Genomic DNA, 27996 nt, shown 5'->3' on the forward strand with positions numbered 1-27996 from the left:
AAACTTCAGAATTCCAGAAATGTATATTCTTCATAAAAAGCAAGCTGTTGAAGGGAGTTATTACATTTTTAGCATTTTCAGTAAGTTGAATTATAATTATATAAAAAGTATAATAATCTATCATATTTTCAATAATTTTAAGAGAACTTGAGTCCCCCTAGTGGGTCCCGACCCCATGGTTGAGAACCACTGATATAGTCTAATATTGGGTTACTTTTTTGCTCATTTTTATTTTTTTTTCTTTAGATCTTGGCAGCCCCAGTTCTCATTCACTTTTGTTGTCTGAAAAAGCACCGCTTGGAGTGTCTGGAATGCCTTGCCCAAAATATTTTCATTGTATATGCATTACTGTAAACAAGATTTTTGTTTGTTTTTACAAATTGAGAGATGCATCAAAATAATTTTCTATAATTGATTAATTTAAATATTTAAGAAACACTTTTATTTGTAAGCAGATCACCAACATGTATTTACTTCACAATGCAATGCAGGTAACACGCAATGCAAGCTATAGACTCAGCCTCTGATGGCACGCACACAGACAGCCCACAGTCAATGCACTACCTGTCAAAATGACAAACCTGTACGAAGTGATTGATCACTTTACGTGTCAGTTAGAAGGCTCTTCCTGTCTAAGTAGGTGGTTCTTGGCCTGCAGTATAAGCCACAGACCTTTTGATGTTTTAGTCAAAGGTCTGACTACACAGGACTATGCACAAGCTAATATTAGTGCATTTAACTAGAACTTGTTGGTATTATCTGGAGCAGATAATAGATTTAATTGCTCCCAAATAAGTGTGAGCATTTCATTAACACATGAACACACTGATGTTGGAGCTGAAGTACTGATGTAGCACTTAAGCTTTAAACTGAAGCAAAATTAAGTGAAATAGTTTTTTCTTGTTTCTAGTAAAAAAGGTTCAGTAAAGCTAACATCTTTTTCTTACTTTGTATTTCCCTTTTTTATTTCCTTATATATAACCTGAAAGAGAATTTGGTAGACTTGTAAAAAATAAAATAACATAAATCTGCAACACTTTACAATAAGGTTGGATTCGTTAATATCAGTTAAGATGTACTAGCAATGCACAATAATTTTACAGCATATATTTAACCTGGTTAATGTTAATTACAACATACTATACAATACATTTTTATCATACACATTTTTTATGTAAGCATTAGGGAATGCAATATTAACTCACATGAACTAACAATGAAATGTCAGAAGAACTATGATGCAGTAAGCAAAGTCACAAGCCATGGACCACATATTAGCCTGTTTACCTCTACAGTTATCCTTCCTGCAGTTTTTTCTATTCAAGCATAAAATGTCGTAAAAGTGAAACTGTTTTGAGTCTATAAAATGAAAGTGAAAGTGTTGCACAGTGACTCCTGATTCAGTTGTCAAACCACTCACAACACTCATAGCCTTGGTGGGTAAAACGCAGTAAGTAACAGTTATTCCTTACTTCTTTTATTCATTGTAATTATTTTGTTTTTTTTAATATCCTATCGGAGAATTCATGAAGGTTAGATTGTATATGTTATATTTTGAACAATATAACCTACAACAAAAATAAGTTGACATCTTCCACCAACTGTGCACGTTTTAAACTAAATGATAAACAGCACTAATGCTAAACCAGTAACATTTATCTCAACATTTAACACAACATTTACTAAATGGCACATTTCACAAAACGTTGAGGAAATAAGAGCTGCTGCACCACATTCTATGTGCATGATGTTAGTGCTTCCTTGTTTTTCATTCCCCCAAATGTGCTCTTGCCTGTGTGCACCAATGCAGTCAAATATACTGGATCAATAGATGAACATAGAAAGAAGCACAGCGTAGTATTTAAACAAAAAAGCATTATTATATAATTAATGATTACATAATGACTCATAATTGAGTCATTGACTTAGACATGCGGCCTTCAAGTGGAGTTGGACATGTAGCCTAATTATGTGTTCGGAGCAGTCCAGTACACGAATGACCAAGCGGCGTCGTATAGCTGTTTGAAGGGGTGTGTTGACATGAAATATGATGGAAAGCAATGATTCTGCTAAATTATTTTGATTTCAGTTCTTTATTTAATTAATATTAAAGGGATAATTCACCCAAAAATGAAAATTCTCTCATAATTTACTCACCCTCATGCCATTCTAGATGTGACTTTCATTGTTCTGCAGAACACAAACAAAGATTTTTAGAAGAATATCTCAGCTCTGTAGGTCCATACAATGCAAGTAAGTGGTGACCAGAACTTTGAAGGTCCAAAACGCATATAAAGGCAGCACAAAAATAATCCATAAGACTCTAGTGGTTAAATTCATATCTTCAGAAGTGATATGATAGTGGGTGAGAAACAGATAAATATTTAAGTCCTTTTTTTACTATAAAATCTCCTCCCTGTCCAGTAGGTGGTGATATGCACAAAGAATGTGAATCACCAAAAACAAAAGAAGCAGAATGTGAAAGTGGAGATATATAGTAAAAAAAAGGACTTGATCTGAAACTTGATCTGTTTCTCACTCACACCTATCATATCGCTTCTGAAGATATAGATTTAACCATTGGAGTCAGATGGATTACTTTTATGCTCCTTGTAACACTTCTCAATGGAAGGTGGAGGCGAGAAGCAGATTTCCTGGTTCAGGTAAGCGTTTTATTCTCCTCACTCTAGTAGATACACTCTTTCAGGTTTTTCAGGCTGTTCAATAATTCACACTCAACATAAACAAACTTCTTCCCAATAATAAACTCAACTTCACAATAATAAACCCTTGGCTTCACAATAGGATCTCTGGTATCCAGGCTCTCTCTCTCGTCTACCTGCGGTGTGGCTCTATTTATGCCGCTCTCCCCGTGCTCACTGAAATTAGAGACAGGTGTTAGACATAATTTAGCTCAGGTGTAAGCGCCCTTACCGCTTTCTCTCTCTCCGGAGAGATGCTTAACCACGGCCCCGCTGCCACATATCCCCACCGCCCGACTCAGTCCGGGGCGGCATCTGGCCTACCTACCACTCCCCCCCATTCCTGGAAAGGAAGTCGGCGACGGCCATCGACGGCGCTCCCGGTCTGTGGACCACCTTGAACTTAAACGGCTGAAGAGCCAGATACCAACGGGTGATCCGGACACTGGTATCTTTCATGCGGTGGAGCCACTGGAGTGGGGCATGATCGGAACAGAGGGTGAAGGCCCGCTCCAACAGGTAGTATCGGAGAGTGAGGACAGCCCACTTGATGGCGAGACACTCCTTTTCCACGGTGCTTACTTAGTTTCCCTCAACGAGAGCTTACGGCTAATGCACAGCACCGGGCGCTCCTCCCCCTCCACCACCTGAGAGAGTACGGCCCCCAGCCCTCTGTCTGAAGCATCTGTCTGTAAAACAAAAGGGAGAGAGAAGTCAGGTGAATGTAAAAGCGGCCCCCCGCAAAGTGCGGCTTTAACTTGCGTGAATGCCCGCTGACACTGCTCCGTCCACTGGACCGGGTCTGGAGCTCCCTTTTTAGTGAGATCAGTCAGCGGGCTGGTGACGTCCGAATAATTTGGCACGAACCTTCTATAATAGCCAGCCAGCCCCAGGAACTGTCTCACCCCCTTTTTGGTCTTGGGCCTCGGGCAGGTCGCAATTGCCGCTGTCTTGTCAATTTGTGGACGCACCTGCCCGTGGCCCAAGTGGAACCCCAGATACTGTACCTCCACCCGCCCAATCGCGCACTTCTTTGGGTTCGCTGTGAGTCCCGCTCGGTGCAGCGATCTCAGAACCGCCCTCAGATGTTGCATGTGCCGCTGCCAATCATTGCTATAAATGATGATGTCATCTAAATAGGCAGCAGCGTAAGTTTAATGCAGTCTGAGGATTCGGTCCATGCGACGCTGAAACGTAGCCGGGGCTACAAACAAACCAAACGGAAGTGTCACAAATTGGTGTAATCCAAGTGGTGTGGAGAAGGTGTTTTTTTCACAAGAAATTGGTGTCAAGGGGATCTGCCAATAACCCTTCGTCAAATCCAATGTCGAATAAAATTGAGCAGTGCCCAACCGATCGAGCAACTCATCAACGCGAGGCATTGGATATGCATCAAATTTAGACACCGCGTTGACTTTCCTATAATCCACACAGAACCGTACAGACCCGTCGCTCTTAGGCACTAGAACAACTGGGCTGGACCAATCCCTGTGGGATTCTTCTATTACCCCCATATGGAGCATTGCATCCAATTCTTCCCGAACGATTTTCTTCTTGTGTTCGGATAATCGATAGGGGCGGCTACGTACCACGACCCCTGGCTCGGTCTCGATGTGGTGATGGATGAGGTTTGTACGTCCTGGTAGAGGGGAGAACACATCCGCAAACTCCTGTTGCAACCTAGCAAACTCCGCGAGTTGACTCGGTGAGAGGTGGTCTCCGCAAGTGACCGGGGTGAACTGTTTATGTTTTGAACTCACCTCCAGTCCAAGCTTCGCCTTCTTGGGAACTACCATAGCCAACGTCACAGGGACCGCCTCCCTCCACAATTTCAGGAGATTGAGGTGGTATATTTGACGTGCGCCCCCTCTATTGGTTCGTTTAACCTCATAATCGAGATCTCCCACTCGTCGTGTGACCTCAAAGGGTCCTTGCCACTTGGCGAGTAATTTAGAGCTCGATGTGGGAAGCAATACAAGCACTTTATCTCCCGGTGCAAATCCCCTTAGCTGAGTTCCCCTGTCATACAGTCGGCGCTGTCGTTCTTGAGCTTGGAGCAAATTCTCCTGTGTTAGCTGGCCAAAAGTGTGGAGGTTTCCTCTAAGATCAAGAACGTATTGAATTTCATTTTTACTGTTTGAAGGTCCCTCCTCCCAGGCCTCTCGCAATACATCAAGCACACCGCGTAGGCGTCGCCAGCAGCTCGAATGGGGAGAAGCCAGTGGAGGCTTGCAGGACCTCTCGTACTGCAAATAACAGGGGGTCGAGCCATTTATCCCAATTTCTAGCATCGTCGTGCATGAACTTATGAATCATGTTTTTGAGGGTTTTATTAAATCGTTCCACCAGGCCATCTGTTTGAGGATGATATACGCTGGTGCGAATCGATTTAATACTCAACAACTCGTACAGCTCGCGTAGTGTCCATGACATAAACGTTGTGCCCTGATCGGTGAGGATTTCTTTCGGAATCCCCACCCGGGAAATTATTTTGAAGAGTGCCTCCGCAACACTGCGTGCTGAGATGTTGCGAAGAGGCACTGCTTCCGGATATCATGTTGCATAATCCACTAGGACCAATACAAAGCGATATCCACGTGCTGACCGTTCTAATGGCCCGACGAGGTCCATTCCAATTCTCTCAAAGGGGACCTCGATCAAGGGAAGAGGGTGCAATGGCGCTTTAGGGGTGGCCGGTGGGTTAACCAGCTGGCATTCGTGGCATGTCGCTCACCACCTGCGGACATCGCCGCCAATGCCAGGCCAACAGAAATGGGCTATTAGACGGTTCAGTGTTTTCCTTTCTCCTAAGTGACCTGCCATGGGATTATAATGAGCCGCCTGGAATACCATTTCCCAACGGCTCCGTGGAATCAAAAGTTGGGTTGTATCCTCTTTAGTCTGAGCGTCCTGTGTCACTCTATACAACCGCTCATTTATAATCGCAAAATAGGGGTATGAAAGGGCGATGTCCGGCTGGAGTCGTTGACCATCGATGACACTCACTTGGTCGAAGGCGTGTTTGAGGGTTTCGTCTCGCGACTGCTCCAAAGGGAATTCCCCCTCAGGGAATTTCCTGAGAAGGGGAGGGGCTGCAGCCTCTCCCCCCTCTCGTCATTATGACGCAGAGCTGTCGAGGAAGGCCCCGGCTCCGCCTCTCCTGCCAGAGCATCGCACATTGCACATCTCCCTAACTTCATACAGGACCCATCCGCGCAAATTCCCTTTAATAAAACTCTAAAATCGGGCCAATCAGTCCCCAAAATCAGCGGATGGGTGAGGCGGGGACTAACCGCGGCCTCCACTCTATGCTTTTTCCCCCGGAATTTAATCGTCAGGGTCACCACTGGATACTTGTGAATATCCCCATGCACACATTCACCCTCACCGTTTTAGTTATGCCCAATGCCTCGGGTTGAACCAAGCATTGGTGGATAGTGGTTTGTTTACACCTGGTGTCCACCAACGCTTGGTGAGTACCCCCCTTGACACTTACCGGTATCCGGTACGCTCCTGCCCGGTCAGGGGCAGCCTGTGGGAGGTCAGAGACCTGCACCACCGTCCCCAGCTCCATCAGAGGGCACTGATCCCGGAAGTGGTCCGGGTCCCCGCACCTCTGGCAGGCTGGCCCAGGCGCTACACCCGCACTTGCGTTGGCGGGTGCCCCCCCTGAGGGGGAGAGCGGCAGGGCATCGGGATAGGGGAAGGTGTCGGCTCCCACACCCGGGGAACTGGTCTCAGGGGCTGAAGTCCTTCTCGTCTGCGTGGGGCAGGAACGGGACCTGGAGAGAGAGCAGAACGAGAGGAGAGAGGGGAGGGGAATGAGACAGGGGGAAGAGAGAGAGAGAGTGGGAGGGCTCTTCCTCCCTCGGGATCGCTGCCATGTGGTCCTCCGCAAGCCGGACGGCTTCCTCCAGCGACGCCGGGCGGTGGCACTGGACTCACTCTGCCGTCCCCTTTGGCAGTCGATGTGTTAATTGCTCCAGTACCACCTGGTCGATGATCCCATCGACGCTGCGGTCTCCCGCTAGCAACCATCTTCGGCAGGCGTCGCGGAGCCGTTAGGCGAAAGCAAACGGGCAGTAGGAGCTCTCCAGCTTCAAACTCCGGAATAGTTGATGACTTTCTTACGGACTCCGACCAACCCGTTGCAGGATGGCTTTCTTTAAGTCTCCATAAGCCAGGAGGCTCATCGCTGGCAGTTGTTAAGCAGCGAGCTGGGCTTCCCCGGACAGTAGTGGGATGAGTCGGGCCGCCCACTGGCCAAGCGGCCAGCCCGGCGGTGTGTTCGAAGAGATCCAGGAACGCCTCTGGGTCATCCACCGCCCCCATCTTCTGTAATGCAGGTGGGGGTAACGGCGTGTGGGTGTCCGGGGTCGCGGCTGGGGATGCCTCCTGGCTGAGGAGGCTCCAGATCGCCTGTCGGTCCTCTGCTTGAGCGTGCATGAGCTCCACAAACCGGCGGTCTTGATCTTGCCAGAGCTCAAGCAGGGATTGCTGGTGGCTCCGATGTAAGCCAGCGAGGGCTTGGAGGATCTCAGCCAACTGGGAGGACTCTACAGGGCGACTTCCGTCCATCTTCAAACCTTTTTTTGCAGCAGATTTCCTGGTTCAGGTAAGCATTTTATTCTCCTCACTGTAGTAGATACACTCTTTCAGGGTTTTCAGGCTGTTCAATAATTCACACTCAACATAAACAAACTTCTTCACAAAAATAAACTCAACTTCACAATAATAAACCCTTGGCTTCACAATAGGATCTCTGGTATCCAGGCTCTCTCTCTCGTCTACCTGCGGTGTGGCTCTATTTATGCCGCTCTCCCCATGTTCACTGAAATTAGAGACAGGTGTTAGACATAATTTAGCTCAGGTGTAAGCGCCCTTACCGCTTTCTCTCTCTCTGGAGAGATGCTTGACCACGCCCCCACTGCCACACTCCTTTTATATGCTTTTTGGACCTTCAAAGTTCTGGCCACCATTCACTTGCATCAGTGATGGGTGAAAGTGCAAGTGAAAGTCATACACATCTGAGATGGCATTAGGGTGAGTAAATGATGAGAGAATTTTCATTTTTGAGTGAACTATCCCTTAAATTATGTTTTTGTGACAGAGCTTATAGTCATCTTTTATAGCTAATGACTCATGCTATATTATCGGCCGATATTAGCCTTTCACCGATATATCGGTATGAAAACTTTTTTCAGAACATATAATGCAGAAAATAATGCTTTAGAATTGGTGTCATAACGTAGTTTGTCCAGCAGAGCGCACTCCAACTCCACTGTTTACAGAGCTGAGCTGACCATGGCTCTGTAGACAGGGCGGAGTTAAGCTGTGTCTTGGTAAGTTAACTAGTTTGTGAAATACATACTGGAAACTTCATATACAATGACCCCATCATTTTCCCTTTTCAATATAACTAATATAACATTAACCTTGTCCCTGACAACCATGTCACTCATGTCTGTTTGCTGTTAGCCAGCTATAATTTGTCAGTGCAGTAAGTAATGTAGCAGACTAAAAGGTAAACATCAGAGCATCTTTTTGCAGCTCAGCAGACAATGGTGCGGTGGTGGATTGTGTCTGATGAGTGTTGATTTCATGCTATGTTATTACCTAATTGGTGAGACGCAATGCTGGAAAGTAATTTTTTTTTTAATTTTTATTATTATCTATGTCTTGCTGCTGTTTTTGTATTGTTGTACACTGGAAGCTTCTGTCACCAAGAAAAATTCATTGTATGTGTAAGCATATTTGGCAATAAAGCTGATTCTGATTCTGAAAATAATCAACGTCCGTCTTTTACTCTCTGTGACAACGAGCTTATAGCTAACTAGCTAACCACGTTGCTACTTTCATTGCTTGTCAGCTGAGTGGAAGCTAATGTGTAAACATGTATTCACCAAACTGTTTTGTTCAGGATTCACAGTTTGGTACCCCCTTCAACCGAACAATTCCAGTTGTTGCATGAAAGTTTCCCCTGAACTTGTATAGCAGAATACGGTGTAACACCACTGCCGCTGTTTATCTCTTGTCTCGGCAGGTGTAAATGCTTCTTGTTTTACAACCTGCCAATAATTGACTGGCAGTATTAAAATAGTCAGCATTTGACTGATACTAAACAGTACTGATGTTTATTTAGCTATTTATTTTATTTGTATTCTATTTTAAATATAAATCATGATGGCGCCGTGGATGGCCGCCTCGATGTGGAGCACTTCTATTGTTTTGTTATTTTTGTTTGTTTGTCCTGGGTTTAGTAATCTTTTTTCAGTCAGTTTTACCAGAGACGAACTGCTGAACATTCGACAGCATACACCAGTCAATATTTTCCCGGATTTTGAATACTCTGACGTTTTGTTTGACATTCTAGTTGGAGGTGTGGCTGTGTTGTTTAAACGCGTTAGGAGACGCAGGCGAGGGAGACACGCAGGCGCGCTGGTCAGGCTCCGTCGGCGTGGCATTTGAACAACGCTGCAGGGCATTCATCTAGCAAATCTCCACTCTCTCCCTAACAAAACGGATGAACTACATCTCCTCACCTGCACAAACAAGGACTTTTCAAACTCTGCTGCCTTGTGCTTCACAGAAACCTGGCTGAGTGAAGCCATTCCGGACAGCGCGTTACATCTGCCGGGCTTTCAGCTGTTCAGAACAGATCGCATCGTGGACTTAATGGGGAAAACGAGAGGCGGTGGAACATGCTTTTACATCAATGAAAGTTGGTGTACAGATGTAACAATGTTAAAAAGGATGTGCTGTCCTAATTTGGAAGTGCTCTTTATTAACTGTAAGCCTTTCTACTCGCCGCGGGAGTTTTCCTCGTTTATTCTGGTGAGTGTTTATATCGCGCCAAACGCGTGTTTGAACACAGTGCTGCAACAGCTGGCTGATCAAATCACAGACACGGAACAACAATACCCGGACTCAGTTATTATTATTCTTGGGGATTTTAACAAAGCAAATCTCACATGTGAACTACCCAAATACAAACAGCACATCACATGTCCAACCAGAGACAGAAATATACTGGATCACTGCTACACAACAATAAAGGATGCATATCGCTCTGTTCCTAGAGCAGCTTTGGGACTATCTGATCACTGTCTGGTTCATCTTCTTCCAACCTACAGACAGAAATTAAAATCTGCTAAGCCTGTATTAAGGACTGTAAAGAGACGGACCATCGAAGCAGAGCTGGAACTACAATCCTGTTTTGACTGCACTGATTGGAGTGTTTTTGAGGCTGTAGACACCAATCTGGTCAAGCTCACAGTTACTGTTACATCATATATCAGCTTTTGTGAGGATATGTGCATTACTACTAGGACTTATTTAACATTTAACAACGACAAACCATGGTTTACAGCGGAACTCAGGCAGCTTCGTCAGGCCAAAGAGGATGCTTACAGAGTTGGGGATAAAGTCTTGTACAATCAGGCCAGGAACACACTGAAGAAGGGAATCAGAGTGGCTAAAAGAAGATACTCTGAGAAGCTGAAAAACAAGTTTTCAGCTAATGACCCTGCATCAGTGTGGAGTGGCATGAAACAACTTACGAATTACAGGACTCCTGCCCCCAACCCTGTGGTGGACCAACAACTGGCTGATGACCTGAATGTGTTCTACTGTAGATTTGAAAGGCCCAATCTCACACCCCACACCCACTCTGACCTTCACTTCACACAAACACCAACACCTCCTGCAACCCCCCTCCTCCCCCCTCCTGCTACTCAACCTGCACTTAAGATCTGTGAAGATGATGTGATCCGTGTCTTTCGACAACAAAGGATAAGGAAAGCACAGGGCCCAGTTGGCGTTTCACCTATGTGTCTTAGATTCTGTGCTAACCAGCTGGCCCCCATCATCACACAGATCTTCAATAGATCACTGGAGCAGTGTGAAGTCCCATGCTGCTTCAAACGTTCCACTATCATCCCCATCCCAAAGAAACAAAAAAAATCACAGGACTTAATGACTTCAGACCTGTCGCCCTGACGTCTGTGGTCATGAAATCATTTGAGAGACTGGTGTTGGCCCACCTGAAGAACATCACTGGACCCTTTCTAGATCCCCTTCAATTTGCTTATTGAGCAAACAGGTCTGTGGATGATGCAGTCAACATGGGATTGCATCATATCCTGCAACATCTGGACAGACCAGGGACATATGCAAGGATCCTTTTTGTGGACTTCAGTTCGGCTTTCAACACCATCATCCCAGCTATACTCCAGAATAAATTACACCAACTCTCTGTTCCCTTGTCTATCTGTCAGTGGATTACCAGCTTTCTGACAGACAGGCAGCAGCTTGTGAGACAGGGGAAACTCACTTCCAGCACCTGTACAATCAGCACTGGTGCCCCCCTGGGATGTGTGCTCTCCCCACTACTCTTCTCCCTCTGCACCAATGATTGCATCGCCAAGGACCCCTCTGTCAAGCTCCTGAAGTTTGCAGATGACACCACTGTCATCGGCCTCATCCGAGATGACGATGAGTCTGCATACAGAAGGGAGGTTAAACAGCTGGCTGTGTGGTGCAGTCAAAACAACCTTGAGCTGAAAGTGCTCAAAACGGTGGAGATGATTGTGGACTTTAGGAGGAACACCCCAACACTGACCCCCCTCACCATTCTAAACAGCACTGTCTCACAGGACCTGAAGTGGGAGACCCACATTGACTCTATTGTGAAAAAGGCCCAGCAAAGGTTGTACTTCCTTCACCAGCTGAGGAAATTCAACCTGCCACAGGTGCTGCTGATACAGTTCTACTCAGCAGTCATTGAGTCTGTCCTCTGCACTTCAATAACTGTCTGGTTTGGTTCAGCTATGAAATCAGACATCAGAAGACTACAAAGGACAGTTTGGACAGCTGAGAGGATTATTGGTTTCCCCCTGCCCCCCCTTCAAGAACTATACACTTCCAGTTTGAGGAAAAAGGCTGGAAAAATCACTCTGGACCCCACTCACCCTGCCCACTACCTTTTTGAACTGTTGCCTTCTGGCCGACGCTTCAGAGCTCTGAGCACCAGAACCGTCAGGCACAGGAACAGATTTTTCCCCCAGGCTATCCATCTCATGAACAGTTAAATTGCCCCATTGAGCAATAACTATGTGCAATACACAGTTTAGTCTTTCTTATATTTATCCAACACATCCAACCTCTTCTGCCATTTCATTCCTCTGAGAAAAAAAAAAAAGCATTTGCACTGTACATAACAGATTGTATTAGATTTGCACTACCCATGTGTATGTGTGTATGTATGTATGTGTGTGTCTGTACGTATGTGTATAATTATTTTTTATTTTTTTATTATTATCTATGTCTTGCTGCTGTTTTTGTCTTGTTTTTGTATGGTTGTACACTGGAAGCTCCTGTAACCAAAACAAATTCCTTGTATGTGTAAACATACTTGGCAATAAAGCTCATTCTGATTCTGATTAATGGTAACTAAACAGTACTGATGTTTTTTAAGCTATATATTGTATTTTTATTTATTCTTTATTTTCTCAGTGTTCATTTCTAGAATTTGTTGACAATGTATAATAATAATGTCAAATATTCTTTGATAATAATATTTAAGAAAGCAGTCTTCTGAGTACCTTTGCATAGTCATCTCATATAGCAAAATTGGTGAAAAATCCACATAGAAGAGGTCTGTTTTCATTCCAGCTCTAAAATTAAATATATCGGCCACCATATTGGTAATCCGTGAATTTTCCCTCTCTAAAATCGGTATCAGTATCAGTCTCAAAAATCCCATATTGATCGGGCTCTACCGATTAAATAAACTAACATATTGATATTAATTTATTTAATTTTGTGTCATTGGATATTAGTGAACTGTGACATTTTTCATCTGAACATCAAGTTTTGAGGTTAATTTATTTAATTTTGTGTCATTGGATATTAGTGAACTATGACATTTTGTTATGTTGGACACAGTAATGCATTTAGATTAGTTTTTGTGTTGAAGTGGGAAGCTAAAGTCAGACTCTTGGCCACTGGTGGGGCCAGAAGGGTGGCACGTGTTGGCAGCTGCCACCCAAAAAATGAGCCGGAAGACTTGACCCCATGTAGAGGTAAGCGGATGTTTATATACGCTTACTCTAATGATGTGATTGGTCAGATTAAATTACCTTGCTCTTCCTGAACCTTGTTTATAAAACTCCATTTCAGTAGTTCACAAGTTAATGTAATCCTGCTTAGAGGATAGTGTAAAATGTTTGTGGCTCGCTGTCCTGGGCAAAGGGCTCGAGGCTTGACAGAGCATGAATACCCCCCAAAAGATGCCAGAAAACGGGACATCGAGCTGTTGTCTACAGAGCCATGTATTTGGGACGAGACTAAGTATTTTACAGTGCCACTTGTACCCCCCAAAAAAGAGCGTGAAATGATTAAATTAATTTGAGGGAGGGGGAGGCGCTTGCTGAGCCCTGTGAGGGGTGCGCAGAGGTGCTAAACTTTGATAGAACGAGCTGGGGCCGCTAGTGGAGGCAGCCTCGCACTAGGGTCCACTCGGGGGATATGGAAACTGGGAGGTGTAGAATAGGTAGAGATGGAGAATGACAATAGGTGGAAGCACTGAAGAGACAGTGGTGGTTGCGTCTGCATGGAAATGAGCTCTGCGAGAGCTGAAAAAGCGCTGGAGGGATCATTATGCCCGAACGCGAGGGTCTCCGAGCTTCAAACGGGAGAGCCCGCGATACAAATAAATGTGAATATCTCAGTGTTCAGAAAGGGAAAACGCTTGCTGCGGTTTGACTGGGAGAGTCATTGATGGATTGCACTGGAGAAGTCTGACCCGCCCAAGCGGAAAAGTGAATCCTAACCACTACGGCAGATCGCCCCGAGTGTTGGCATGAATCCAAGGTGCTTGGAATGACCTCAGCCTCTCCTCTTGACAATTTGGGGCCCTCGCGGCATTCGAGCTGGACAACCCCCACTGCGATTTGAACGGGAGAGCCCTTGAGTGCTTAAGGCAGGCCCATCCTGCGTTGTGGGATGTGGGCTTCCGGACTGGCCGGGTGGACCCCTGCTACATCCGAATGGTGGGGCTGGCCAATTGGAAAGACAAGGATGAAGCAAGCGTCTCCCTGACCCTGATTGTGAATGTTTGTGATTAGTTAATTAGGGCTTGATGTGCTTTCCTGATATGAAAATGGTTGGTGCAGATGCAGCCGAGATATGTGTCGGATGAATAGTGGCCCAGTTATCATATTTGGTGTTCAGGCAGGCCTTTGAGGGCTGCTGTGGTTGCGGCACCGATGTGTCAGGAATGGCTTGAGTATAGTTTATCTGAGATGCTGGAATTGAGTAGGATGGATTTGAGGTGTTTTTGGAACCAGAATCGGGATACTGCTTGAGTTTTGTCATCGATTAAGAGGGGATCTAGAGGATTTGTTTGTTTGGGATCCTCTGTTTGGCACTGGAAGGGCTGGATGGGAGTAGCAAGGTTGAAAATGAAAATTGGGTTCCCTCTTTTGGTTTGGTCTGATTGCAGTAGTATCTGATTGTATTGTTGTCTAGGATGTGGAGGTCCGAAATGATGGGAAGCATTCTTGGATCGAATTTTGGTGTGGTGGGGAGTTTGGAGCGACGGAGGAAGCCCAAGAAGGCAAGGATAAATATGGCATCTAGTGTTTTTGGGGTATTTAGAGAAATGTAGCCCTGACAGAGTGTTTAGGCAATGAGTTAGTAGATCAATAGTAAGTAGTTGTCTGGTATCGATTCTGGTGGGTTGGAATTTGTGAATGCTCTTGAAGAGGATTGAAATCTGGGGATAGCTTATTGTGGGGGAATTTTTTTTTCCAAAAAATGAATTTGTGGAAGAAATGGATGCCCCTTAGGTACCCTTTATTAGTACCGGGGTGGAGGCTTTTGGTTCCCTATCTGTCACTCACTCGATGTTGTGTTGATGTAGTGACATTAGGGGTCACTCTTGGGAGCCTGAAACACCTCTGGTCTTTGATAAAAGGCCAATGAAAATTGGTGAGTGGTATTTGCATGCCACTCCCCCGGACGTACGGGTATAAAAGGAGCTGGTATGCAACCACTCATTCAGATTTTCTCTTCGGAGCCGAACGGTCATGCTCATTGAGCTGAATTCTCATGACTGTTCATTCACCTCTGCTGGATCTGACGGCGCATTTCAGCGGCTTCTCCCTCCTCTGCACTGGTTCACTGCAGAGAACACCCCTGGGTGCTTCGGCAGAAAAAAAAGTGTATATTTTTCTGAAAGAGTATATTTCTCTAAAAGAGCGGCACACACGAAAAAGACGCGTCTTTTTAAAGATGCCTTTCCGATTGTGTGTTATTCCTGGTTGCGGTCGTTACCTCTCAACTTCTGAGGGTCACGATCGCTGTCTTTCTTGTCTGGGCACGACCCACACGGAGGCAGCGTTCGTGGATGGTTCATGTTCTCACTGTGAGACCATGACCATGGCAACGTTGCGGTCACGGCTTGCTTTCTACCCACGGGTTTGAGGCCAGCACGGCTAGCACTGGGGGCAATTTGGGTACTCCAATGGGATCGCCTCTGCCGGGTATCCCCCCGCGGACCTCCCATTCCCCAGCACACTCATCTACCCTGATCGGGCTTCCGGATGAGTCCGCCGGCTCGTCTCACGACGAGTTCGACCTCTTGTTCGGAGCCCACGAAGCTGATGAGCTCTCGAACGCAGCATCGGAGAGCGGGCTTGTCCAGTCAGACGCAGAAGCCTCAGCTGGGCTGCCCCCTTCGGGGTCGATTGCCCAGTTACAGGCTGATGCAGAGATGACGGACATGCTTTCCCGGGCGGCCGCGAACGCCATGGCTCTCCTGCAGGTCTACCAAGCCAAGGCGCTAAAAGAACTGCACGAGGGTAGTTCTGCCCCAGGTCTGATGCAGGAACTGTGCTCGGTGACCGACCTCGCTCTCCGAGCAATGAAGGTCACGGCGCGCGGTCTCTCGGGAGGACGATGTCCACATTATTGGTCCAGGAGCACCAACCTTGTTGAGATGGGTGAGGCCGACAAGATAAGGTCCCTTGCTGCCCCCATCTCCCAGGCTGGCCTATTCGACGACACCATCGAGGACTTTGCCCAGCAGTTCTAGACGGTGAACCAGCAGAAGGAGGCTATCTGGCATATCCTGCCCCAGCGCGGCTCAAGATCCCGCACCCCGTCTGCTCGTCGCCAAGGGCGTCCCCCTGCGGTGACTGCAATGGCTCTGCCGCAGCCTGCCCCTTCGGCCTGGCCCTGGCATGGAGCCCACCACAGGAAGCAGACGCCACCCGTTTCATGACTGGCCGCAAAGAACCCACGAAGGTTCTGCAGTGGAGCTGGTAGTAAGACCACTCCATCACCTGGTGGAGGGCCGGGTGGAGAATCTTTTGTTGCCTTTTTATTTGATTTCGCCACATACCCAAGTGGCCGTGGTACCCAACAGTTCAGCAAAAAAGCTGTTTCCTTCTTCCCTGGGTCACATACCCAGTGTGCACAGTCGTCATCACAACCACCATCCACGAGTTTTTCCTTGCAGGATTGGCGCTCCAGTGGCTGTCTCCCCGCCCCTGCGTGTCCAGCTGTGGCACACATCCACCCCCGATGTGACAGTCTCCACGAGTTGCGAGGACAGGCCTCTTCCTCCCCCATCCCAGGCTGTTCCGGGGTTGGTCACAAGGAGCTATGTAAGTGCTTCGATGTCCCTAGACTCAGCACAGCCACGACATGGTGTGGCACCTCGAGCTCCACCCCGCCGCGAGGCCCCACCTGCCGGTACGTCCGGCGACGTTGTCCCTTTGGTCCCCCTTGCGCGGAACTTGGATGAGTGGCTTGCGCTTTCCAGTCCGTCGCGATGGCTGGTCCGGACCGTCCGACTCAGCTACGTGATTCAGTTCACCAGTCATCCGCCCAGGTTCAGTGGTATCCATTTCACCTTGGTGAAGGACAAAAACACTGCTACCCTCCTACGGAAGGATGCGATAGAACCTGTCCCTCTGGCCGAGATGAAGAAGAGGTTTTACAGCCCCTACTTCATCGTATCGAAAAAAGGTGGTGGGTTGCGGCCAATCTTGGACCTGCGAGTACTGAACTGGGCTTTACACAGACTCCCGTTCAAGATGCTGATGCAAAAACGCATTCTGGTGAGCGTCCGGCATCAAGATTGGTTCACGGCGGTAGACCTGAAGGATGCGTACTTTCACGTCTCAATTCTATCTCGACACAGACCCTTCCTGCGGTTTGCATTCGAGGGTCAGAAGTATCAGTACAAGGTCCTCCCTTTCGGCCTGTCCTTGTCCCCTCGTGTCTTCATGAAGGTCGCAGAGGCAGCCCTTGCCCCGTTAAGGGAAGTGGGCATTCGCATTCTCAACTATCTCGACCATTGGCTAATCCTAGCTCACTCTCGAGACATGTTGTGTACACACAGGGACTTGGTGCTCTCGCACCTCAGCCGATTAGGGCTTCGGATCAACTGGGAAAAGAGCAAGCTCCTCCCGGTTCAGAGCATCTCTTTTCTTGGTTTGGAGTTGGACTCAGTCTCTTTGACAGCGCACCTCACAAACGAGCGCGCACAGTCGGTGCTGGCCTGTTTGAATGCATTCAAACAGAAAACAGCGGTTCCACTGAAACTTTTTCAGAGACTCCTGGGGCATATGGCATCCTCAGCGGTGGCCACCCCACTCGGGTTGATGCATATGAGACTGTTTCAGCACTGGCTTCAGACTCGAGTCCCAAGATGGGCATGGTGCCGCGGGACACATCACGTGGTCATCACGCCAATCTGTCACCGTCTCTTCAGCCTTTGGACCGACCTCTCATTTCTATGGGCAGGTGTTCCCCTAGAGCAGGTCGTGGTCACGACAGATGCCTCTAAAACGGGCTGGGGCGCTGTTTGCAATGGGCATGCAACCGCCGGCTTATGGACGGGCCCACGGCTGCGTTGGCACATCAACTGCCTTGAGTTGTTGGCAATTCTGCTCGCCCTGTGGAGGTTCTGGCCGTTGATCCAGGGCAAGCACGTGTTAGTTCGGACAGACAACATGGCAACGGTAGCATATATCAACCACCAAGGTGGTCTGCGCTCTCGTTGTATGTCACAACTCGCCCGCCGTCTCCTCCTCTGGAGTCAGCAGCACTTCAAGTCGCTGCGAGCCACTCACATCCCGGGCGACCTAAACACTACAGCGGACGCGCTGTCACGGCAGGTTACCCTCTGGGGAGAGTGGAGACTCCATCCTCAGGTGGTCCAGCTGATTTGGAGTCGATTCGGACAGGCACAGGTAGACCTGTTCACCTCCCAAGAATCCTCCCATTGCCCGTTCTGGTATGCCCTGACCGAGGCACCCCTCAGCATAGATGCACTGGCACACAGCTGGCCTCCTGGCCTACACAAATATGCATTTCCCCCAGTGAGCCAACTTCCACAGACTCTGTGCAAGGTCAGAGAGGACGAGGAGCAGGTCGTCCTGGTAGCACCCTATTGGCCCACCCAGACGTGGTTCTCGGACCTCATGCTCCTCGCGACAGCCCCCCCCCCCCCAGCGAATTCCCCTGAGGAAGGACCTTCTTTCTCAGGGACGGGGCACCATCTGGCACCCGTGACCAGACCTCTAGAATCTTTATATCTGGCCCCTGGACGGGACACGTAAGACCTAAGCGGTCTACCACCTGCGGTGGTAGACACGATCACTCAGGCGGTAAGTCCTTAGGGAAGCACAACCTGATCGTCAGGTTCCTGAGAGGCGCCAGGAGGCTGAACCCCTCCAGACTGCGCTTCGTTCCCTCATGGGACCTCTCTGTAGTTCTTCAGGGTCTACAGAGAGCCCCCTTTGAGCCTTTGCAGTCAGCTGATCTTAAGGCACTCTCCTTGAAGACTGCCCTCCTGACTGCGCTCACTTCCATCAAGAGGGTAGGAGACTTGCAAGCGTTCTCTGTCAGCGAAACGTGCCTGGAGTTCGGTCCGGGCTACTCTCACGTGATCTTGAGACCCCAACCGGGCTATGTGCCCAAGGTTCCCACGACCCCTTTTAGGGACCAGGTGGTGAACATGTGAGCACTGCCCCTGGAGGAGGCAGACCCAGCCCTGTCGTTGCTGTGTCCGGTGCACGCTTTACGCATCTATTTGGATCGCACACAGAGCTTTAGTATCTCTGAGCAGCTCTTTGTCTGCTTTGGTATACAGCGGAAAGGAAGCACTGTCTCCAAGCAGAGGATTGCCCACTGGCTCATTGACACTATAGCTATGGCATATCACGCCCCCGGTAGGGCTACGAGCCCATTCTACCAGGGGTGTTGGTGCCTCCTGTGCCCTGGCCAGGGGTGCCTCTCTAACAGACATTTGCAGAGCAGCGGGCTGGGCAACACCCAACATCTTTGCAAGTTTCTACATCCTCCGGGTGGAACCGGTTTTGTCCCAGGTAGTGGCACGCAATACAAGCGGATAAGCCCTGGATAGCCTGTTCACTTAACACAGTTCAGCCAGTTGCAGTGTTTTCTATAGGGACCCCTAGTGTCACTACATCGACACAACGTCGAGTGAATGACAGATAGGGAACGCCCTGGTTACTTGCGTATCCTCCATTCCCTGATGGAGGGAACGAGACGTTGTGTCCCTCCTGCCACAACGCTGAACTACCCGCTGAAATGGCCTGACCTTGTCTCGGCTCCTCAGCATAAAACCTGAATGAGTGGTTGCATACCAGCTCCTTTTATACCTGTATGTCCGGGGGAGTAGCATGAAAATACCACTCCCCAATTTTCATTGGCCTTTTATCAAAGACCAGAGTTGTTTCGGGCTCCCAAGTGTGACCCCTAGTAGTGTGACCACTACATCGACACAAAGTCTCGTTCCCTCCATCAGGGAACGGAGGTTACGCAAGTAACCAGGTCGTTTTGTTGAGTTGTGAGTCGGAGGATTATTAAAAAAAAAATATTGAGAAATGGCAGATTGTAATTTAGGTGGAAATCTTTGAAGCATTTCCAAGCTGTCCAATATGTTTGTAGGGTTTGGGGAAATGACTTGAAGAATGGAGTCCTGGGGGGCGTGAAGGAGTCTGAAAATGTAATTTCTAGGAATTTCAGTTCTGAACGGGGAGGAAATTGGGTTGGTGTCTGGTTCGCTTCACGGGCCAAGGCTCTAGATCTCTGAAAGAAAAAACGAGAAAACGTCAGCAATATGTTTTTTTTTTTGTTTTTTTAGTTTTTTGCCTGGAATGTGTTCTGCTTTAATTATTGTTAGCTGAGGAGGGATTTAGGATGAAGTTTGCTTGCGGAGGCAGCCTCATGCAGGGAACGGTTCCGGAGTAGGAGAGATTAAAATGTTAGAAGGGAGGGTAATGGGTCTGGAGTGGTGTTCTCCAGCAGAGGCAGCCTCACATGGGAATCCGCTCTAGTGGCCCATAGACAGGAAGAGGTAGAGGGATGGATGTTGGCAGAGAGAATAGGCTGCGTGGAAAAACTAAGACATCTGGAACATATGTGAGGCAATGTCAGGATACGTGCTTGCATGGGCATTTGTGATATGAACAGGCTGAATCCTCGGGCGCGGGACCACACAGCATTCAATGGGAGAGCATACGATTCATGTGAGAATGTTTATGCTGAAATTTACTGAGCTCGCTCATAGCTGCAAGTGGCTGGATCCACAAGCATGGGCCTACATGGCATGCGATGGTAGGATGGATGGGATGAATCCTTGAGCGCGGACTCATGCTGCATTTAACAGGAAGAGCCCATGTTTTCGTGTGAAAAGTTAAGCTGCAAAGAAGCAAGAACTCACTCTGCGGTACGAATGGGTTGAGCACTGCATTTGACGCAAGGGCGTATGGTAGGCTATGTTCAAATGAAAGTGATTGATGTGGAGATGCAGGCATATGGTGAACTACGGCGAGCTCGAATGCTGAGAGGCATGTTAAAATGTTTGCGTTGGTTTGAAAAGAAGTTGTAATTAGAGTATCGGTCGATTGGAAGGAGTTTGCTGTTGCATGATTGCCCCTGTGTTCCGAATGGAATAAATCGCACTCCGAAAAGCACTTTGAAAGGAGAACAATCGTGATATTCATGTTAGAAGATGACGAACAGAATCACTGAATGGATCACATCCTAAACGAGCTGCGTGGTGAGGTAATGAGGCTGAAGTAAATTAGCTGTGCGGGAGAACCAGATTTAAACACTGGGGAGCATTGGAATGATGATTGAATTAAATATTTAATCTTTTGTTTCCCTCGCATTCAAATGAAGTTGTAATAGAACTCGAGTGGCATGAGTCGGAGCAGCGCCCGTTCACAGAGGCAGGCGGATGGAAAGTTTAGATAAAAGAACATATGAACAGTCATAGAGAGTTGTTTGGCATGCATACAGTGCCAAAACAGCCAATTTGCGGAAGAAACTAAACGCTATAAACCGCTTCGGTGGGTAGAGCACAGAAAGAAAGACGGAGTAAAAAATAACACTTAACGTGGTAGCGGTCAATACTGCAAAAAACAAATGAGCTGCTGTTTGCAGCTTCTGTTGAATAACGAAATTGTTTGGATGGAAGAGCTGTTCTGATGAAGGCGAATGCTTTACAGCGAAGTTGCTTCCAATGATCCGAGTCACTGCATGGGTCTGTTCATGGGCAATGGGTGGGGTCGAATGCCGGAAAACTCAACGCCATGTAGAGGTAAGCGGCTATTTATATATGCTTACTCTAGCGATGTGATTGGTCGGATTAAATTACCTTGCTCCTCCCAAACCTTGTTTATAAAACTCCATTTAAATTACGATTTTGGCTTCCAACAATTATGAAAACAATATAATAGAGATAAAACGATTACTGTACTGCATTCCGTTTCACAATGAAACACCCCAACATTATATCTTTAAAGCATAATTTATTAAAGTTAATATAATAAGGAAGCAGGGCATTTCTGTGTGCAGTCAGCGCTACATCAATGAGTTATGTGAAGTGAAGCACACTCTGGCACGGGGATGCTCGTCACTCGGCCGTGTCTGCTGCAGCTACATTATAACGTGATGGCTTGCAACATAATGAATCATAATATATGAGTCACGTTCACTGTATGTATCTTATCTTGAAGAAAATCGGCAATACGCAGCTCTATTATGAAAAGAAAGTTGTTTTTTTGTGAGTTAAAGATGGATCGAAGTGAACATAAAGGTGACAGAGTGTAATCTTAGCCCAAATTAACATATTAGTTAGTGTTATTTGTTGTGGTTTTGAAGCTGGTATTGAGAATTGTCAAACTGACTACTGAAATTTTGGTATCGTGATAATATATACAGTGGATATAAAAAGTCTACACACTGCTGTTAAAACAGCAGGTTTTTGTGATGTAAAAAATAAAAGAAATCATATCAGAATTTTTGCACCTTTTAATGTAAAAATTACAACCTATGCAATGCCACTGAAAACCAAAGTGACACATTTCAGTGAAAAAAAAAAAAAAAAACTTAGAATAAATTAACTGCATAAGTGTGCACATCCCTGAACTAATACTTAGTTGAAGCACCCTTTGATTTTATTACAGCACTCAAGTATGTTTGGATAAGAATCTTTTAGCTTGGCACATCTTGACTTGGGAATATTTTCCCACTCTTCTTTGCAAAAACGTTCCAGATCTGTCAAATTGTGATGGCATCTCTTGTGTATGGCCCTCTTCAGTCCCCCCACAGATTTTCTATAGGATTCAGGTCTGGGCTCTGGCTGGGCCATTCCAAAACATTAATCTTTTGTTGATTTGGATGTGTGCTTTAGATCATTGTCATGCTGAAAGGTCTCTTCCTTTTCAGCTTTCTAGAAGATGCCAGAAGGTTTCTGTGCCAGATTTGACTGGTACTTGGAGCTATTCATGATTCCCTCCACCTTCACTAAAGCCCCAGTTCCAGCTGAAGAAAAGCAGCTCCAAAGCATGATGCTGCTGCCACCACCATGCTTTACTATGGGTATGGTGTTCTTTTGCTGATGTGTTGTGTTGTTTTTGCGGCAAACATACCTTTTACAATTTTGGGCAAAAAGTTCAATCTTGGTCTTATCGCACCATAACACATTTTTCCACATGGTTTTGGGAGACTGGATATAGGTTTTTTCGGGCTTGAATGTTTTTTTTTTTTCATCAGAAAAGGCTTGCGTCTTGCCACCCTGCCCCGTAGCCCAGACAGATGAAGAATACGGGAGATAGTTGTCACATGTAGGGAGCAACCAGTACTTGCCAGAAAGAGCTGCAACTCCTTTAATATTGCTGTAGGCCTCTTGACAACCTCCCTGACCAGTTCTCTCTTTGTCTTCTCATCAATTTTAGAGGGATGTCCTTTTCTTGATAACACCACTGTTGTGCCATACTTTCTCCACTTATTGATGACTGTCTTCACTGTGTCCATTGTATTTCTAATGCCTTGGACATTTTTTTGTAGCCCTCACCTGAGCGATACATTTCAACAATGAGATCCTGTTGATGCTTTGTAAGCTCTTTGTGGCCCATGGCTCTTGTAGCAGCATGCAACCAAGAAGATGTCAGAAAAATCCTACAAGAACAGCTGAGATTTATTTGGAATTATTTAGAGTCACTTCAGGTGAAGACAGGTGTGTACTATTTCACATGAGCTTGATGATTGGTTGATTCTAAACACAGCCACATACCCAATTATAAAAGGGTGTGCACACTTATGCAGTAAAGTTAATCTAAGTTTTTCATTTTCTTTTTTCTCTGAAATGTGTCACTTTGGTTTTCAGTGGCATTGCATAGGTTGTAATTTTTACATTAAAGGTGCAAAAAGTCTGATATGATTTATCTTTGTTTCATTTTTTACATCACAAAAACCTGCTGTTTTAACAGGGGTGTGTTGACTTTTTATATCCACTGTAGCCTATATTGTACATGGTAGATCTGGCTGCAATAACATGATGAAAAAGTAGATCTCATTTCATAGAAGTGTGAGCACCCCTGCTGGAAATGTCACCATACGTGACATAATTACTAATATAACATAGCCTCCTCCCCTACCCAGTGCAGTTTACATTTCAAGTTCAAGGAAATCCACTGTTAAAAAAAGACAAGTTTTTTTTTAAAGTACAATAAATGTATGATGTTTCCAAAGTAAATGAGTAATGGTGTTAAATAATCGTGATCTTAATATTGACCAAAATATTAGTGATTATGATTTTTGCCATAATCGAGCAGCCCTAGCGTGTTCCGGATCGCCTCGCGCCTGGTCGACTGTTGCATTTGTGAGTATACTCTTCTGACCGCGAGCGAATACAAACGTGTTTGATGCGTGCCCACTACAACTTCTTTGTGATACTCTTTTAGTAGAGTCAATGACCAGTGCATGCGGAGACGATGTGCACGGACGATGACCGTGTCCGCGAGTCGAGAAAATCTGGCCGGCGCACAGTCAGGCCATGCGGACTGGAGTATGACAAAATTTACATCAAGCATACTGTGCGTGGAGCGATCAGCAACGTGGACGCGGCAAGTATGCTTTGGCCTTAACCAGTCCGTGTCGTGCATGGTCCATAACAACGTTCCGCCCTCCCCTGCTCTGACGTCTGGCAGGACACATTGTTCCTCCTCAGCCGACAACACCCCATCCCCCGGTCAGATGAAATTACTGGATGCCACCCCTTAGCCACCCCTGGCAAATAATCCTGGACACATCCCTGCTCTTGGGTATGGCCAAAGTCTTTCAAGCAAGTCTGTTCACAGCAGCCAACTTTTAACGCTCCTGGGAAGCTATTTTCAGTCATGAAAGTGCAGCTCCTATCTATTTGCATGGAGTATCATAATTTGTGCTACTTTACCTCAGATTACGCTGAAAAACACAATTATCCAGGCTTGTTTAGCTAATGTGCATGCACGTTCTCGAGTTGATGGACAGGCGATGTTTGTATCTAAAAGTTGATTAGCTCCTCTTACCTGTAAGGCGGGACATCCTTTCTACATCCGTTTACCATTGGGTGTTACAATGTCTTCCATTCATTTTAATAGAAGTGGCTCATATGCTAAATAATTTCTGGTATAGCTTTCTAAGACCAAAATACTGTCTATTTTATAGATGAATAAGGAACACTTGAGTTAGCATAGATATTATGGACCTAGACCTTGGATGTGTGGTCAACTAAACATGATTTTAACCTTATAGAAGTTCTCTAGTGTTTATGTTAATGTATTCCCAAAAGATTAAAATTTTACTGAAGCCTTGGAGTGCAAGGTAAACAACTGATACACTTTCATTATTATAATTGATTATGTCTATGTTTTATAATGATCTTCTCTTTGTTCCCCATCCTTTGTACTCAAAAGAGACAATGAATCACACTGAAGAGAAATTCAAGAAAATTCTTCGTAAGAAAGGCCTGAAGCAGACTGCCTCCATTGAGAAATGTGATGCCATACTGGTTTTCTGCCCTGTTGTTTCTCGTGCAGGCACTGACATTGATGCTGCACTGGAACAACTTAATAACATCAAAGGTTACTTATACTGTGCAAAGCTTTATTAATGATTGAACAAGGTCTTATTTACTCTTATTTTCCTTTTATGATCCAGTCTTTTGTCACTCCTTTACAGTTCCCAAGCCAGCCACTGTGGTGGTGCTCCATCACACATTTGATCCTGAGAAAATTGTACCAGACTGCAGCAGAATTGTAAACAGGGACAGTACACTTTTAGTGGATTGTCTGTTCCATGAGGATAAAGGATTACTGAAATGTCCAAAGAATACAGATTCAATTGATAGAATTGTAAAATACTTAAAATCACAGGTAGGCCTATTCATCTCCACTGTGAAATTGACACAATTCATGTTTTGTTGTATTGAGTACATGTTTATTTACATATTAACTTCCCTTCCAGAAAGCAACTTCATATGCATGTTTGAAAAGTAAGTCAACCTTTACATTCATTGATATCCAGTAAAATTTTACACTTACAATGTAATAACCATAATTAATAATTATAAAAATTATTTTGTAATAGCTGTCTTTCATATTTTTTTGCAAAAGTTTCAAGTTCACTTGCATCCTCAGATTGGGATGCAGAAGATACAGAAGATGCAGTAGATAGGCCTTTAATCTCTTCTGAAGGTTCAGACCCTGAGCAGAACACTCTCTCTCAGAAATGGCGTTTGTTGTGTTGTCGTTGTTGTTGTTGTTGTTAAATTTTGTGTAAATGATCAAGTACTAAGAATGACTTCTGTTATTTGTAATAATGAAGAATGATATGCAAACAAACAGAATTACAAATTGATAGCAAATGTGTATGTAATACTGTAATGATGTTTACATATGTTATGGATTTAAAAATTCTTTAGGCAAAAGGTATATATGAACATTACCTTGTAAATAAGTATTTCGTGATTAGTTTTACTGGGGCCGTGATTGATAATTTTGGGTTGAATACAATGGATAACTAAGGAAGGAGCAAAGTATGGTCAGTGAAAGTAAGTAAAAGTCGGTACAAGTCAAGACAAGTGGGAGTTTAGGGGGATCTAGAAAGCAGAACCTAGACATTGTTTTAAACCATGTACTGGAACATGCAGCTAAGATAACTGGAATATTTTTCTTCATATTATTTTCTGTAATTACATTTCGTCATGTTGATTTCTTACCAGATTGATTAGTTGATTCCAACTAACTATATCCAATCAGAATGAAGTAAACAAATATCAGGAGAAATCACATAAATCAGTCTATATAAACTGTGTTCTAACTTTTCACCGGTGTTCCACAGCAGCGACTGATGGGACCCGGCCGCATACTAATAAACGAGCAAAGCAGAAACTGGAGTCTGGTTGAATTATTATGCTGCAGCATAAATATAAATTCAGCGTTATAGTGAATAGAGACAGAACACAATATTCTCATACTGATTGAGTATTTTCTGTGGGCAGGATGCTGCTAACCTCTCAGCGGATGCTGAGTTGCAATACCTTAAAGGAGACCTATTATGCCACTTTTTACAAGATGTAATATAAGTCTCAGGTGTCCCCAGAATGTGTCTGTGAAGTTTCATCTCAAAATACTCCATGGATAATTTATTATACCATGTTGTAAATGCCTCTTTTTGGGTGGAATCGAAAACACGCTGTTTTCGTGTGTGTCTCTTTAAATGCAAATGAGCTGCTGCTCCCTGCCCCCTTTCCGGAAGAGGGCTGTGCCTTCGAACACAGCTCATGCTTCGGATACTATAGCAACAACAAATCAGAACCAATATGACTGACACCGTAAATACCGGAGTAGAGCCATATATGTATGAGCAACCGTAAATGACGCAAAACATTGGCATTTTGAGTTTGTGATAGTGCTTCTTATGTAGAAAATCACTTCCTGCCCTCCATCTGCATTTCATGCCACAGCAACGCAGTGACGTGACGTCATGTGCAAACAAGCTATAACGACATAGCTCTGGTCTCCGTGAATACAATCAGAGACAATGGTAACTTTAGCTGCATTAGCCGTGGAATCAGCTAACAAGCACCTTCGGAAAGGCGATTTGCAAACATTCACAAAATATAAAGTGCGATACTTACATCTTCAAGATATAAAGCTGGAACACGAACAGCTGGTACTGATCCATGCTTGAGAGTCAAATTTTTTGAAAATCCTGCTTTATATTGACCCTCATTCACAAAGCAGTCCGGTGTAAAATGATTTGCACAAACATACACGAATTTTGGTATGTTTTGGGGCACATTTTCTTCAGTGGCTTTAATGCCATGAGTACATGAAGACTCTTATGTTCACTTTTACAGCCAACAACAGAACACTTATGATGCTTACGAAGTTGAGACATTATTCTTCTCACTGTAGCTGCTCCAGTGCGGAAAAACATGGCAGACTGTGTGTCGATCACTTGGGGAGGATCTATGATAATAGGGTGGAGTCTGTCACCAGTCATGGGCGTGGCCTGCTCTAAAGTGACGTCACTTTAGAGCGGACACGAAAACCAGTCATTTTGAGACACGGTTTTTGATTAATAGAAATATGAGAAAGAGGAGTGGGTGGACTTTTAACATTGTAGGGTGGTTGTTTACACACACTACCAACTCACATTTATGTTCAAACACCATGTAAAAGTGAATTTTGCATAATAGGTCTCCTTTAAGTAAAGGTACCAGGTTAGTCAGGTAATTTAGGAAGTTAGGTTTACTTGGGTCAGTATTTAGAATTTCCATGACAGGGTATATATACTCAACTGTAATTTTCAGTTTTCTAATGTTTAATGTAAATATAGTCCAAAAACACTATCACTGTTTTGGTTCTGTTAATAATATATGAATATATAAACAATTGTTTACCTCCCTCTTCTGACAATA

The 27996-nt window shown here is 45.4% G+C and overlaps 1 protein-coding gene across 12 annotated transcripts; it reads left to right on the top strand.

The window, feature by feature from the left end:
• The first annotated feature begins 1367 nt into the window (after positions 1-1367).
• On the top strand, positions 1368-26461 carry LOC127429842 (uncharacterized). 12 transcript variants are annotated; one of them, XM_051679132.1, is made up of 8 exons: positions 1401-1450; positions 12679-12784; positions 14232-14319; positions 22476-22628; positions 24986-25153; positions 25251-25444; positions 25536-25563; positions 25685-26461. In XM_051679132.1, the coding sequence occupies exons 4-8, from the start codon at positions 22487-22489 to the stop codon at positions 25837-25839; spliced, it is 687 nt and encodes a 228-aa protein (XP_051535092.1). In that variant the 5' UTR covers positions 1401-1450; positions 12679-12784; positions 14232-14319; positions 22476-22486; the 3' UTR covers positions 25840-26461. The 12 variants fall into 12 exon arrangements, with proteins under 12 accessions (XP_051535119.1, XP_051535177.1, XP_051535159.1 ...); XM_051679159.1 differs by lacking the exon at positions 12679-12784 and having other exon boundaries at positions 1368-1450; positions 25709-26461; XM_051679123.1 differs by lacking the exon at positions 12679-12784 and having other exon boundaries at positions 1377-1450.
• The last annotated feature ends 1535 nt before the right edge of the window (positions 26462-27996 follow it).

The sequence above is a fragment of the Myxocyprinus asiaticus genome, chromosome 3 (assembly GCF_019703515.2).
Source record: "Myxocyprinus asiaticus isolate MX2 ecotype Aquarium Trade chromosome 3, UBuf_Myxa_2, whole genome shotgun sequence".
NCBI lineage: Eukaryota > Metazoa > Chordata > Actinopteri > Cypriniformes > Catostomidae > Myxocyprinus > Myxocyprinus asiaticus.

Excerpts from the sequence above, each read along its gene's own strand:
- LOC127429842 (XM_051679123.1), top strand. The coding sequence starts at position 22,487 with ATGCCAGAAGGTTTCTGTGCCAGATTTGACTGGTACTTGGAGCTATTC. Across the intron at positions 22,629-24,985 it reads ACCACCATGCTTTACTATGG|AGACAATGAATCACACTGAA; the intron begins GTATGGTGTTCT and ends TGTACTCAAAAG. Across the intron at positions 25,445-25,535 it reads TAAAATACTTAAAATCACAG|AAAGCAACTTCATATGCATG; the intron begins GTAGGCCTATTC and ends CTTCCCTTCCAG.